General features: G+C 43.8%; 1 protein-coding gene across 1 annotated transcript in view; it reads right to left on the minus strand.

Moving 5' to 3' along the window:
• Positions 1-13,309, minus strand: part of BMF (Bcl2 modifying factor) — a 37,633-nt gene extending 24,324 nt beyond the window's left edge. The window contains exons 1-2 of the mRNA XM_015422188.1: positions 13,169-13,309; positions 314-634 (exon numbers count right to left, since the gene is read on the minus strand). Of these exons, the coding sequence (XP_015277674.1) occupies positions 314-629 (316 nt within the window). The 5' untranslated portion in view covers positions 630-634; positions 13,169-13,309. The remainder of the gene's footprint in view (positions 1-313; positions 635-13,168) is intronic.
• Positions 13,310-15,965: the final 2,656 nt, after the last annotated feature.

Raw genomic sequence — 15,965 nt, forward strand, 5'->3', positions numbered from 1 at the left:
TCTCTAGCAGGACATGCCTACACAGATCCAAGTTCCATGAAGGGGAGGAGCCTTCTTGTTTAGGACAGCAGGAAGAAGTGTGAGTTTTCTGGGTTCTGAAATTCTTGTTTTTTAAAACCCAGTGTCATGATTTCTGATGTAGCACTGACTATGTAGATATCTATAGATCCTCCCGCGGAGTGACCTGGACTGCACAGGGTATGTGGGAAACAGACACTGAGGAAACTATTTTTCTTCTGAAAAATAGGCTGATATTCAAAAATGCCACAGATGCTAAGGGGAAATTTCTTCAGGGTAAGGGGAGCATTCTTACCATAAAAAAGTCTCTGTGGCTGTTCAGTCACTCCACAAGGTAACATGACATCCTGGCTGGAAGAGGATGGACTGAGTGTTTGTGTAGCCTTGTCTTGCTGCTTGGCATGCCTGGTTCCTGGACCACAACAGTGTGTTAGTGGGAAGAGCTGGAACCTCCCCAGCAGACAGCTATAAGACTGGCTCTGTGTGAAAATGCCAGGAAAGGTAATTTCACTGGGCTGACTGGCAAGTCCACAGTCCTCAGAGTGGAACACATCATCATCCAGCCCATCGAGGTTAGAGAAGTCATCCTCCAGGTAGCCTGGTGGATCCATTTCACCTGCAATTGAAAAAATATAGACAAGACATCTCTGGATAAGAGCATAAAATATACAGCAGATGATATATGGCAGGGACCCCAATTTTGTTGAGACTATGGGCTGGCTTAGAATTTTGAGAACAAGGAATGGGTGACACTGCAAAATGGTTGCCATGGAAGGCCAGTGTCAATCAGAAAGTGGCTGCTCTGGGGTACTGGGGCCAATTGCAAAATGTCGGGAATTGAAAAATGTTGCAGGCCAAGCATCCTTGTACCATTAAGTCAGTTGTTTCTATGTTCTCCTGCTCCAGTGAGGGGGAAGAAAGTTAGGAATGACCCTTTGATTTATGGGAGAAAAAAATGAGCACTGGGAACCCACTGGAGGGTGCCATGATGGTGCCCACAGCCACAGGCACCACATTAGAGATCACTGCTCCATGGTTTCATTCCCTCCTTTTCCACAAAGCAGCCTGTGAATTCGGCCCCAGAAGAACCCAAGTTAACCATGATGCAGACTTCAATGATGAAGATCAGTTAGTTGAGCTTTACTTCTCCTTAACAAGGAACTCTGAACAAGATGGGTAAACAAAACGCCCTCTAAGCTTCAAACTAATTAATCATAAGAAGCAGTCTAAGAAAAAGAAAAATCTTGGAGGAAGAATATTTATTTTGGAATCCAAAGACCATTTTAGCTTGACACAAAGTGCATGCTTCCTTCACCAGGATTGTCTTTATCCAGCAGTTAAGATCCTGAGCTCTCTATAACACTGGGAGGATAATCAAACACACAAAGCAAAATATTTAAGAGTTTGGTCAAGTCTCACAGAATTATCTGTACCACAGTTACTGGGACTTGTTCAGAACTGTAAGTTGTATTAGGTGCTATGATCCAGTAGCTAACACACTGCTGTTGCTCATGTACAGTTAGCCCAAAACATTTTAGTGCTTCTTAATTAAACTGATCAGCAGCCAAAGATGTCACACAAGGTACCCCTAACTTTCTCATAGCAGCCCCGGGGGGCCTGGGATTCAAGCAATTTCTGTAGGGTTTTTTTTTTAAATTAATATTTTATTATTTTCCACGTAACATGTTTGCAACAGAAATCTCATACATTTTGAAACGTTATACATACTATTTCTGTATGTTGAAGTTCGATATGGTCGAGTGGTGCTCTCAATTCCCAAAACAAAATGCCACAAGGCCCATCACCCTGTTACTCATCAACAACACTCTCCTTTCATTATTCATCATTACATTTGGCCCTGCAAATGACCCAGCTTCATACGATGAACATGCACCACAGGTTTATTATGGAATCTAGGCAAATTCATATTCTATATATGTTGACCACAGTAAACCATATTTCCTGCATGGTATTGGGGTAGTGGGGGAAATTATTTGGGAAGTTTGGAATCACGCATGAACAAAAAGCCTTCCCTAGTTGATAGATTCTTCTGAGTTCATTTTTTCAAAACTTCAAAAGACTTACATATGGCTTTCTGTAGAATCCAGCGCTGCTACTTCCACTTGCAAATGCCCAAAGGTCTGCTCGTAAAAGGTTCTCTGCGTTTCATTTGACTCCCTGATAAAACTTGTGTTTTAACACCAAGACAAAAGATGTAGCCAAACCTATCAGATTCACCTAGGGACAGCAATAATGTAATTGCTCCATATTCAAACTTGCTTAACCACAGAACACATCTGACAAGCCTCTTTTGAGAGAGAGAAAAAAGATCTTCTGCAGTGCTAATTTATGGAACTATTTGAGGTTTTAAAAAACTCTAACTAGACAATGGTGGCACACAGAGAAGTCTCAGTGATTATCTTAGCTCATGTATAGTATATATGGGAGAAGCCTTATCCCTATGGGTATCGCAGGTTTACAGAATTCTGAATTTATCCCTGACCCAAGCTACCAGCAATGTAACTCACAAAGAATGTGTTGCATGTTCCTGGTGCTGAGCACATGACAGTAGTACTGCCACATTCTGGATCAACTGAAGTTTCCAGACCATCTTCAAAGGCAGCCCTGCATATTATATTATAATAATCAGTTTGAGGAGTTTACTGTATTTTGCATTACTGTAGTCAGACATTTAGTCCACAGCTATTAATCAAAGCTGATAAAAGACCCACCTGGTCACTACTGTCAGTTGAACAACCAAATCCGGGACTGAGTCCAAAATTATTTCCAGACCTTAAAGCCTTTTCTTGGGGTATGGAGTGCTATCTATGATTTACATTTCTTCTCAACTCAACTCCCCCCCCCCCATTTGCATCTCCAAGCTGCCTGGATCAAGCATCTGTTTATTCATCCTCATCTGATCCCTTACTGATCTCCAGCACTCATTCAAGGAGGCCATTAGCAGACCAGACAGAAAAAGGATACCACATCCCACTCTTTCTCTGTTCATGGTCAGGTGTGGTGGTGGCTGCCTTGAATGAGCGAGTGCAGGAGATAAAGCGCTGGATCTATAATTACCAAGATCAAAAATGGATTTTTCAACATGGGTCTTACAACCAATTCCTTAAGGGATAGACTTTAATCCTTCCTATAACCACTTGTTAGTGATTTCCCAAATCCTCATGGAACTTCCACTGTGAAGAGGCCTCTTCCCTAGCCATTTTTTGGTGTCATGTTCCTGTGGGAGGGACTTTCAGCTGACTGCCCTTTCTAATTTTAGACAGCAGGTTTACAACCTTTAATATTGGTTGTTAAATGTTGCCTTTAACATCTATGTTACTTAACAGTCTGTTTCATTAACGTTTGATTCATTGTTTTATCTTTTTACTGTAAGTTGCTTTGAGTCTTTTTTAGAAAAGCCACTCATAAGTAAGTAAGGCCTTCTGCCATGGAGGATTTTACCACACATGAAATAACAGATGTGTTATAAAAGGCTCAAACAAGTTTACCTAAAAGAAGGAAGCAAGAAGAAAACCACTCATAGCATCCACCAAGATGCCTGACGTTTGGACCAGGGAAGCAAAAGGAACCCAACATGTGAGTAGGCATGAATATACACAGTATCTATAGATTTCTAGTGGAGGTGCCCATCTGTTGATGAAGGTCTGTTTCATACATTTCAGTCCTGTTACATACAGGGATTTAGGCATCAAGTCTGACAGGCAAGATGACTAGAAATCAGACTCCTACAGTTCCTAGTCTGATTACAAAAAGAGAGTAGCCATGTTGGTTTGCAGCAGAGGACCTAGATTCAAGTCCAGTTGCACCTTCAAGACTATCAAGATTTTGAGTCAAGAGCCAAAGTTCTAGCGAAGGGAGCTTTGAACTCTCAAAAGCTTATACCCCCCCCCAATCTTGTTGGTCTCTAGGGTGCTACTGGACCCAACCCTAACGTGATTATGTTTCCTGAAAGATGCAGTCAATTATTAATCAATTCATTAACGGTAGCTAAATTGTCTATGGCAGTTCACTGGGAGGAAAGTGGAATCCCCTTTGAATTGGAGTGGTTCAATCAGTGTGGATGGTGCTATTACAGTAGAAAGTTTATTAAAATATATATAAATATTTAAGAGTCAAAGATTAAGAGGCTACCTCTTTGTGGGGTACATTCAAAGACTCAGAAAAATGAGCATGATCAGCACAGATATTGTACCAGATGAAGCTATGATGCAAAAACTAAGCATTGCCCTATATCAAAGATACAGGAGTCTCTCCATGAAATCCTGAACCCATCTCTCTCTCATCTCTATACAAAGCCTACAGTTCAAAAATAAGAAGTTCTTGATAATCTCATCAAAAGCTTAGATAGTGAACAAACATGGTTGCGAAAATGTTTCAGCTGTTTTTAAAAGGCTCATAAAAATGCTTACACATATAAAACACAAATGTCCACAACCATGTGATTGGTCACAGACTGCAAGAACAGACATGGTACTTTTTAAGATAGCCCCTTAAAACCAACAATTAGTCTCCAAATAGTCTCTGTATTACTAGCATAATCTCAGTCTGTGCCAGAGTTGCCTGAAAAAGCAGTGGGGGACTTGTCTGGAGGGGGAGGGCCTTTGGGGATTCTGATAGTGTGACGTCAGCTTCAGGGAAAACATGGAAATGCTGTCATGCCTCTCAAAGAATTGCTATAAACTCTATGGTCAAATGCTTTGTACAGAATTTCTGGTGGTTCTTTGAGAGGACTGGCATCATACCATTGCCGGAGGGAGATTTTTTAAGATTAATTTTCCCCTGTTGCCTGCAGTGGCAAAAAATAGAAGCCAAGGGATCCTAGCACACGGATGTCTCCAGGTGCCAGACAAGTAAGTGAAATTCAATCCTGGGGTCATTTGATTTGTTCTGATTTATGCAATATAATAATAATCTATCAAAAGTCTGGACTAAATCTAGATAATTAAGGGATACCTGCACTATAAAATAAAGTCCCAGACCTATATGATGCATTTGTATTCGTTCAAATGATTAATTTCAGCTGTAACTGGCTATGTGTTTGTTATTTACGGCCATGAAACATCAGTGTATGTATTGTATGTAAATATATTATGTGTATGTAAATACACAGTGTATGCAAATATATTATTTATTTACTTTATTTATAGCCCGTCTTTCTCATTGAGACTCAAGGTAGATTATACAGTATAAAACACAAAGTAGCAATCAAATAGCGTGAGACATCCAACGAACAATGTAATAGGAATAAGACCCCAAAACTAGTAGCAGTGAAAGAAAAGGATCAGACATGATATGTCACACACAGTGCAAAGAACTGGAATTACAAAAGTAGAAAACAATGCAATAAGAGGAAGATAATACATACGACAAACAGTGGAAGAGGCTACAGTCCTGTTCCCTTTGTAAAAGTGCTCTCTTAAATCATTCCATTATACTATAGCCCTATTCCCTTTATAGAATTGCCCTCCCAAAAAATCCTGTTTTATATGGTTTGTGAAACAACAGCAGTATGAGAGCCCTCCTGACCTCCTCAGACACTTTTACCGGTTTTTAGGGAGCAACATTCAGAAGCAACAGGTCTGTAGGAAGCAACATTCAGATGACTGAAACTGCTATTGCGAAGCATAGTAGGAGAGGTGGTCCCAAAGGTACATGGGTCCTAGGCCATGAAGAGCTTTGTAGGTAATAACCAGTACCTTGAATTGAGCCCAGTAACTGGTTGGTAGTCAATGGAGCAGCTGCATATGAGTGTGACACGCATGTTCTACCCAGCACTTTTTCAGTAGCAACTGGAATTTAATAAAAGAACATAAGAGAAGCCAATGTTGGATCAGGCCAGTGGCCCATCCAGTCCAACACTCTGTATCACACAGTGGCCAAAAATACCAGGTGCCATCAGGAGGTCCAGCAGTGGGGCCAGGACACTAGAAGCCCTCCCTAGAAGCCCTCCCACTCTTGCCCCCCCCCAAGCACCAAGAATACTGTTTCCCAATACAATTTCCCAACTGGCTTCAAGGGAAAAACCATGTAGTGTATATTACAGTAGGCTAGCCTTGAGGTAACCATGGCATGCATTTATGTGGCACATTAGAGGACCATGTTCCAAGCTAAATGGAGGTGGCAGAATGCCTTTTTTGCAGCTGCATTAACTTGTTCTCCAGAAGTAGTGCCGGATCCAATACAACCCCTAGGCTCTTGACTGAGTCAGCAATCGCCAGCTGGACCCCATCCATGGTGGACAGCATGATATCCCTGAAGACCTCAGCCTTTCCAACCAGCATTACCTCCACCTTGTCTTGATTAAATTTCAAATTGTTCCCCCTTAACCATTTAACCACAGCAGTAAGGCCCTTGTTTTTTTTAGTCATTTCCAACAGAATTTATTACTTTACTTTGAATTGTTTTAAATGATTTAAATATGGTATAGCAATTAATACAGCCAGTATATCACTTGTAATCTCTAGCTTGCTGCTTCTTAAAATGTCAAAACCTAGTTGCGATAATCACTTGAATGACAGCGTCTCATCTTTTGTCTGATGCTTGTTTCATTAAGACAAGACAGCCATTGTATTTAGTTTTAATTCAGGCATAAACCAGTTATGAAAGCCTGCCAGATTCCTGACATATTAACCTGATACAAGTGCAATTAACTTTATTTAGGCTATGCCGGTGTACAATAGTCAGTGAACAACCTTTACTAACTCAGTGTTTCTACAGGATCATTAGGAGATTTGGACAAAAGAAACATAGACTGGGTGTCATTAGCATATTGATGACAGCCAGCTCCAAAACCACAAATGATTACTCCTAAGGGCTTTAAATAGAGACTGAAGAGCATGGGGGATAGCACTATGCCTTGTGGGACCCAGGACAAATCCCACATGGTAGTTGGTCTCCAACAGCAACCTTCTTTGTCTGATCCATAAGGAATGAATTAAACCATTCTGAAGCACCTCTCTTGATATGTACTTCCATTTCTAAACATCTCAGCAAGATGGCATGTGCCACTGTATCAAAGGCTGCTCATAAATCCAGTAGGAGCAACAAAGAGGCATGGCCATCGATTAAAGACTCCAGTGCTGTCTCCATCCCATAGCCTGGCCTGCAATCAGACTAAAAATGGTCCATAGCTATCCAGCTATCATAAAAGGAACCTCAAATCTAGTATAGTCGTGGCATACGTCATACTTGCTTGGATTCAATGAGTTAAGGTTACCTTAGAGCAGTGCTTCTCAAACTGGGTCAGGACCCATAAGTCGGTTATGAGGACAAGAGAGACAAGGAACAACAGGATGGGCTGCGCAACTCAGTGGCAAATTTAGGTTTGCCTTGCTGTAATGTGTGAAATGACTATGTGATTCAGCCTGTTACTCAGTATATGCTATCTGTTTGTCAGTACTAATAAAACAAACTCATTCAGTGTCAATTGATGTGATATCCTGGTGTGTTATTCTGAGGATGGGGGAAGTAACATGCAGTCACTTTACTTTAAGACTCACTTGCAAAATAAGTTTAGAAGAAATGTTCCACTGGAAAAAGTTTTAGAGATACTTTTGGTGAGACTGAACACAGAATGCTGTGATGACTGTAAAGAGGTTCAAAACCATTGTTCTGTGGACATAAGACAGCAGCCTAGTTCTTTATGCACACTTAATGGGAATAAATCTTTTAACTCAGTTGGACTCAATTCTGAATAATACACTAACCTGTAGGGCTATAATTCTGTGCATGCTTACCTGGAAGTAAGTACCATTGAAATCTAAGTGCTCACTATGTTGACCCTGCCAGTAAAGTGGTACACATGTGCTCTAGAGTTTATAACTTTACAGCACAATATTCAGTTCGCACAGTTGGAAGTAAGTCCCATGGGACTATAGAGCATATATGCACCATTTTACTGGCAAGGTCAAGACTGTACACAATGGGTACTAGAATGGCAGAACACATACTATTCATTGCCCTGACACACAATGAGAGGGCACCAGGCAATATTTTGTTGGCTGAAGGCTGGAGGAGACTTCTGGGCCTTTGCTTCCAGTCATGTTGAGAACACACACAGACATGCATTTGTAAGTTCATGGTTTCACTCAACCTTCAAGTGAAAAGTCAGCAAGGAACAATGGATAATCTAGAAAAAGGGCAGGGGGTGAAAATGGTTCAGAGACAACAAGGCAAAGGAAGAAACATCAACCAGAATGAAGGCAGAGAAGATGCCCTTTAGTCTTGGTGTACAAATAAAATACAGAGTCTGGTACCAATGCTAAAAGTGAGACCCAGAGGGATGTGGGAGGATGTCCTGGGCTCAGCATCCCTTACCTTCGACTATTCATCATTGCTGCCTCTCTCAGTTGCAGCTGGGATGGTACGGTAAATGGGAAGAGGATGAATGCTGAATGCTGGGGGAGGGATAAGGGAGAGCACAGCTGAGGCCCTGTTCAGCAAGACCAGGTATTCAGGTCCTGAGTTTATGACTCTAGGACGACTGTCAGATGAACACACAAAGTGGTCTTATATCAAGTCAGGCCCCCTAGATCAGTACTGCCTACTTTGACCAATGATGGCCATCAAGCAGGGTTTTCTGAGATCATTTAAGTGTGCTGGGTAGAGAGCCCCTCAAGGGAAGCATGTGTTCTACCACTGAGCAGGGAGGCAAAGGCTGGGGGGGGGGGGGTTTTTCCCTATCCCCAAATACTTTTTCAGACTTTCTAACAGAACATTTAGATATTTTGGAGAGCACTGGAAAAACCCTATGAAATATTTTCTCTTTTGGGATTAATGAAATACTTTTAAAAAACAAGGTTCTACTTGTTTGAAGTGTGTGTGTGTGTATATATATATATATATATTGAAACACACACACACACACATATATATAAAATAGTCTATGCAGGGCTCTTTTTGTAGAAAAAGCCCAGCAGGAACTCATTAGCATAATAGGCCACACCCAACAGCAGGAACTCATTAGCATATTGGTCCACACCCCTGACAGCACAGCTCATTAGCACATTAGGCTGCACCCCCATGTTACCAGAAGTGTGGTTATCCAGCCACACCCACCTTTTGCTTGTTATTCTGTTTACCTTGTTTGTTGTCAAAACCCAGGGCTTTTTTGTAGCAGGAACTCCTTTGCATGTTAGGCCACACACCCCTAATGTAGCCAATCCTAATGAGTTTCTGCTGTTGGGTGTGGCCTATTATGCTAATGAGTTCCTGCTGGGCGTGGCCAACTTGGGAGCCAGCCGGAACTCCGTTCCTGTGCGTTCCTGCCCAAAAATAGCCCTGGTCTATAGCATTATAGAATGATAGATAAGGTAAAATATTTTCAAGGATATGTTTATTGTTTGAATGTGATTAATTTGTCCACAATTAATATACTCGTGATAACAAAATATTGAAGACATCTATGTCTTCAGTGTTACAGGATTTAACTTGATATGCAAACATGATGGTATTCCTATTGTGACTACATGTTCTGCCCAATAATACACTGCCCTGGAGGTAGGATACGATGTAAATAAATACATTGTTGAAAGGAACATGCTTTCAGAATGAAAGCAAATCCTTAAAAGCAAGTTTCTGAAGTACAACAAACATATAACACAAGTGCTATAACACACCAGGAAGTCATGGGTTCAAATCTGTAATCGACCATGAACTAGAAGGCCTTAGGCAACCTATTCTTTGTCCACCACACTCCCCGCCCCCACCAGTGTGCAAAATTATTAGAGAGTTGGCCTGGTCCTATTATTAGAGAGTTGGCCTGGTCCTATTGTTAACAGCCTTGCTCACGGCTTGCAAACTGAGGGCTATGGCTTCCTTCACTGAGTTAATCTATCTCTGCCATGAAAGCTTGCTGGGTGAATTTGCCTAGTCACACACTCTTGGCTTAAATTATTTCACAGGGTTGTTGCTATGAGGATAAAATGGAGGAGGGAAGACCAATGTTCTAAGCCACTTTGGGTTCCACTGGAGAGAAAAGTAGGGTTTAAATAAATAATTTAAAACCTGCAATATTTGGTTAAAACTAGTCTACCTTACAGGACTCCTATAACAATGGGAAGAATATACATTATAGCATTATAATGTATACTAGGAATAATGCCTGTTGTGGGAAGAAATACAACGAGATCTAGAAGGAAGCTCCAGATGAGTGTCCCGACTGTGGCTGGTGAGGAGTCAGAGGGAAGCGGAAAATGGAGGGAGGCAAGCCATGTTTCTTTCCTTCTGCTTAGCTATAAGGCAGGGCTGTCTCAAGTCATTTTGCTGCCCCAAGGGGGTGGAATGGGAGGACAGCCTCATGGTAACAGATATGGTTCTCTCCACCTCTGACTTATTTTTTGAGGGGGAGGGGGGTGTTATGCGGTGGCAGCTAAGGTAGAAAAGCATGTCCTCCTGTGCCATGTTTTCTGGGTTACAAGGGTCTGGAAAGTAGTTACATAGCTGATTACACGGTTGCCAACTCTGGGTTGGGAAATACCTGTAGATTTGAGGGGTAGAGCCTGCGGAGGGCAGGATTTGAGGTGGGGAGGGACCTCAAGTAGGGTATAATGCCATAGAATCCACTGCCCAAAGCAGCCATTGTCTCCAGGAGAACTGATCTTGGTCATCTGGACATCAGTTTGGAGATCTCCAGCAGACGCCTGGAGGTTGGTTTATGTTAATTTGGGGCTATGCAGTGACAGCTAAGGTAGAAAAGCACCTCCTCCAGTGCCATGTTTTCTGGGTTCCAAGGGTCTAGAAAGTTGTAATTCTGAGTGATCTTTAGCCCTCACCTGGAGATTTGCAACCATGGTTTCCCCCAACAGACACTAAGGGGAAATTTATTTTACCTCAGAACATCCACAGCAAACTGTTTAGAATGTTAGAGGGAAAGGCCAGTGAAGCCGCATATGCAAACAACCTCTGTGTTCCGAGGCAAAGGCGAATCAGGCCACATATGCAAATGACCTGTGTTCTGACTGGCTGTTGGGGGTGGGGGAACAGCAAACTGTTTAGAATGTTGGAGGCAGGACTCAGGCAAAGCAGCCAGTGGATAGGGAGTCCCTCTGAATGATAGATCAGAGAGTGAACTGATTTTGGAGCGTGTTGGAATGTTCAGGGGAGTCCATGACCAAAATAGAATTATATATACCGGAAGATTCTTCCCATAGTTATAGGCGATGCAGAGATTGGAACACTGAAAGCACTATATAAATACTAAGTATTATTAGAATACAGGGCCCAAATAGGGATGCCAGTCTCCAAGTGGGATCTAGGGATCCCCCAGAATTACAGCTCATCTCCAGACTACAGAGATCACTTCCTCTGGAGAAAATGGATGCTCTGGAAGATGGACTCTATGGCATTGTACCCCACTGATGTCCCCTTCCTCCCCAGGATACATCACCAAATCTCTGGGAGTTTCCCAACTTGGATCTGACAACACTACCCACCCTAGGGAGGGGACCTGGCAACCCTAGGCCCATAGAATGATCTATTAACTCAGTAAATCTCAGCCTGGCCACCAGCACCTGGCTCTGAGAATGGCTTGCTGGCTCCATGTAAGTGGCTCTAAACTTCCTGAAATATCTGTAGTAAATGATTATATCCTCCTGATAAAGGGAAATAAATTTAGCAAACCACCTTAAAAATCACTAAAGTGAAAATATAAACAAGAGCAGTCCTTCAGTGTGGAAACACCTGTTGGGAGGCACACAATGCATACATTCTTCTATCCACCTCCTGTATTCTCTCACAAAAACAAGAATCCGACACACACTACAGCCTCTTGCTGCTCTCGGGAATGGATCAATGAGGAAGGACAGAGGGAGGGGTGCAGCACACGTGCTTGCCAGCTAACCAAAACAAAGCAAGCAGGATTAAATTGAGGACTTCACAATCCCATTAACTCTTTCCTACCTCCCCATGTTCATGCCACAGCGCTCCGGGATGTGCCAAAACAAATCTTCAGAAACCACAAAGCAGGCACTCCAAAGTTAACCAGATCATCTGATAAATTCAACAGGTCACCCTTGCATCCAATATAAAATCTTTTACGCACCTCTTCCAAAGAACGAGTCAGCCCTTCAAAAGCAAATGACTTCTTTATTATGCAAGTCAGCAGGTTAAAAATTGCTGCCTTTAGCATACACCTAGTTCTATTGCTCTGTGGAAGTAGAAAGAGACTCAGTTTACTAGTAAAGGGTATCCAATATTTCTGTCTACATGGCAGACCCACCCCCGGCAACAGCACATACCTGTCTGTTAAAGGTACAGAAGTGCTGCAATACAAAAGTGGCAACATTGGTTTTAGGTTTAGTGTGTTTCTTTTTTTAAAAAAAAGGTCAATAGAATTAGGTGCCTGGGAAGTTCATGCATCTTCTTCACTGGATGACCAGGCTGGATGTCCAAGAAGAAGAGATTGGATCTATACCCCGCCCTTCACTCAGAGTCTCAGAGCAGTTTACAAACTCCTTTTCCTTCCCCTCCCCACAACAGACACCCTGTGAGGTAGGAGGGGCTGAGAGAGCTCTGATAGAAACTGCCCTTTTCAAGAACACCTCTGACAGAACTATGGCTTGCCCAAGGTCATCCAGCAGCTGCAAGTGGAGGAGTGGGGAATCAAACCCAGTTCTCCCAGATTAGAGTCCGCACACTTAACCACTACACCAAACTGGCAAGGAGCTAGGCTGGTGCAGCTAAAGGTCAGGCTCAACAGATGACCATATGGTGCCACCTCTTTCGCAGCAAGGACCATGGTAGACGAGCTGCAACTCGAGATCCGAGAACAAGGGGTCATCCCAAGGTAGAAAACCATAGGGTGGCTCAAAAGTTGGGGGAGGGGACCAGAGCTTTCCTCCAGTTTAACCCCTAATGGCTCACAGGGCATGGAGAGCCTAAACCTGTAAGCATCAAGTGGTGGTGAGGGGGGGATGTTTCATGTATTTAAACGTACTGTTCACCCTAGCCTAAAGTCTCCAGGCGAGTTCACGCTGCACCCTACGCTAACCCAAGCTTTCGCCGGAGCCCAGGTTAAGAGGCGCCCCACAAGCGACGATCCCCGGACTTGGCTCGCCCTCCCCATGCTGCATCACAGAACAGAGACTCGAAAGACACGGAACCTGTCCCCCCTCCCCGAGTCCATACTGACCCGCAGTCCCCGCTGCGACTCTGAGCTGTGGTTGGTGCTGTGCAGCCCGTCCGCGACGCCTGCCGTAGCCCAGAGACCGGAGCCGGGCCCCGGGACATGCGAGGCGGGGTGATCAGCAACCCCGCAAAAACAGAACCCTCCTCTGCATCCGCGCCGGGCAACAAAAAAAGCGGCCAGCGGAAAGAGCGGGAGCCGGAAAGTCCCCGGGCTGCAACCTCAGGCGCCGCCGCTAGCACCACACGGCATTGTTTCCAAAATACACTTGCTTCCTGGCATTACACAAAACAGCTGATGGAAGCCGCGCCCCCCTCGTGACGAACTCCAGCCTGGCTAGCCAATAGGGAGCCGGAAGCGCTCAACGCTCCCACCGCGGCGCTGGGGTCTGTCACGAACGTGGCTGGCTGTCGGCGGCCGTCTGGGCTCTCCCTTCATGCCCCGCCAGCCGCAGGCCATCCTCTTTTGCCCCGGCTTGAAATGCAGTCGACTGCAACCGCGGGGCTAGAGAGAGGCAGAGGCCTTCCGCAGGTCTGGGAAACCGAAGAGAACTGTTTTCTGTCTTTGCTTTGCTGTTCTCGGAAAGCAGCCGGGCGGGCAGCTAACTTACTTCTTCTGTGGCCAACGTTATCAACTTCCCCGCTACACATCTGAATGGACGGATCAGAACATCATGTGTTCCATAAAGCCCAGCCTTCAGTCTACAGCAAGGTGACAAGCAGATGCCTCTGGGCAGTTCAAGATGTCCATGGCCTTTCACTTTTTAAAAATCTCCAACATTTGGTACTCAGAGGTATACTGCCACTGAACAGGGAGGTTCCATTTATATGTCCTATGGCAGCATGGTATAGCCCAATCTTGTCAGATCTCAGAATCTAAGCAGGGTCAGTATTTGGATGGGAGACCACCAAGGAAAACTACAAAGGAAGGCAATGGCAAACCACCTCAGCTTCTCACTTGCTTTGAAAGCCCCTTGCTGGGGTTGCCACAAGTTGTCAGCAACTTGATGGCACTTTACACACACACACACACACTGAGGTACACTGCTGTTCAATGGGGAGGTTCCATTTGGATGCCATGGCTAATAATCATCATAGACCTATGCTCTATAAACATGTGTATTTTAAAGCAGTCTAAATGGCACAACTCTCAATAGAGATCCTTTGGGGATTCCACTACTGATTTCCCTCCATTGTGAAAACTGCCAATTTATTTCTATCTCTGTTTCCTGGAGGGTTTTTTTTTTTTTAACCAGTTACATATCCGCAAGGACTTCCTACCACTGCTGAAAGACCAGGCACAACTATAACAGCAGTCATTCCTGACAACTCTTACCCTGCATTCCCAGCCTGCTCCACTATCAACATTTGTTGGAAATTCTTTATGGGCAGGGATCCATCTTTGCTTATGAAACTCTGCAAAGCTCCATATAAACTGTTTGTGCTGTAATTATACTTCTTTCTCAGAAACAATTCCCACTGAATTCACTGAGAGTTACTCCCAAGTAAGTAGACATAGGATTATAGCCTAAATTTCCTCAGGAGTATTTGGTGAATGACAGTCTGAAGGTGTTTAAAGGTCCGTTTCAGTGACACTGTCCAATAAATGAGCATAAACCGAAGCCCTATACCATACATTAGAGACTGATTAATATTTTTAGAGAGGTCAATGCAGTTACGCCAAGTCTGTTATCTTTCTACTGAAAACATATTCAGAAGTGTGATGAGTAATGTATTGTAATTCTTTGAACATGTTATAACGTTGTACATACTCAGGAACTATTTACAGGATGTGAATGTAATTGGAAGATTAATTGTTCACTGTTTGAAGTGTTAGAATTGTTAAAAATTGAAAATAAATAAAAAAAACATTTAAAAAAATGAGATAAAATCACTATTCACAGTAGGAAGAGCATCCCACACTGCCCTCAGTAAGCAGGTTTAACAGGTTTTTATATGGTTTTCAAAACCTGCCAAACCTATTTAACTATAGACAAAGGCAAAGAAATGTGTGTATACATAACGATGTGTGAAACCTTTCTCAAACCACTTCCAGCTTTGTTAAAATTTATTTTTCACTCTAGCCAACGTGTCTAGTAGCCCTCAAAGACTTGCAGAAGCCACACAGAAGACACATCTTCTGTATGGATAATTTTTCTGACCTGAATAATGCTAGACAGAAATATGCACAATAGAAACTAGGCTAAGGGTATGTAATATGTTGGACTTCTATGTCCCTCACCAGAGAAAGACTCATTACTAGAGGTCATTTCGGGGGGGAACGCGGGGGAACGCAGTTCCCCTGGGTGAGGTGCAGGGGGCGGGGCACATGACGAAGCCCCGCCCCCTGCTTCTGGCCGCCCCGCTTCCGGCCCTCATTCAGCCAGGAGGAGGCAGGAGAAGAGGGAGGGTAAGTTGCTTCCTCCCTGCCTCTCCCCACCCCTGCCTGCCTGGGGCCAGGGAGGGCCTTTGCGGGGCTTCCTCGCACTCCCACCGGCCTCTCAGGTCCACCGCTGGGCCCCTCATGGGGCTCGGCAGTGGAGCTGCAAGGCCAGCAGCGGCGGCCGGGACCGTTGGGGGCGGGGTGTATGGCATTATGACACACTTCTGGTGATGTCAGGGGGTGTGGCCTTATGACACACTTCTGGTGATGTCAGGGGGTGTGGCCTTATGACACACTTCCGGTGATGTCAGGGGGTTTGGCATATGCTAATGAGTTATGCTAATGAGTTCCCCTACCTCTTTTTCTACGAAACGACCCCTGCTCATTACAAAGTACCTTGCTCTGTGGGAGACTATGGTTC

This window comes from Gekko japonicus, unplaced genomic scaffold (genome assembly GCF_001447785.1).
Source record: "Gekko japonicus isolate JY-2015 unplaced genomic scaffold, Gekko_japonicus_V1.1 scaffold394, whole genome shotgun sequence".
Lineage (NCBI taxonomy): Eukaryota > Metazoa > Chordata > Lepidosauria > Squamata > Gekkonidae > Gekko > Gekko japonicus.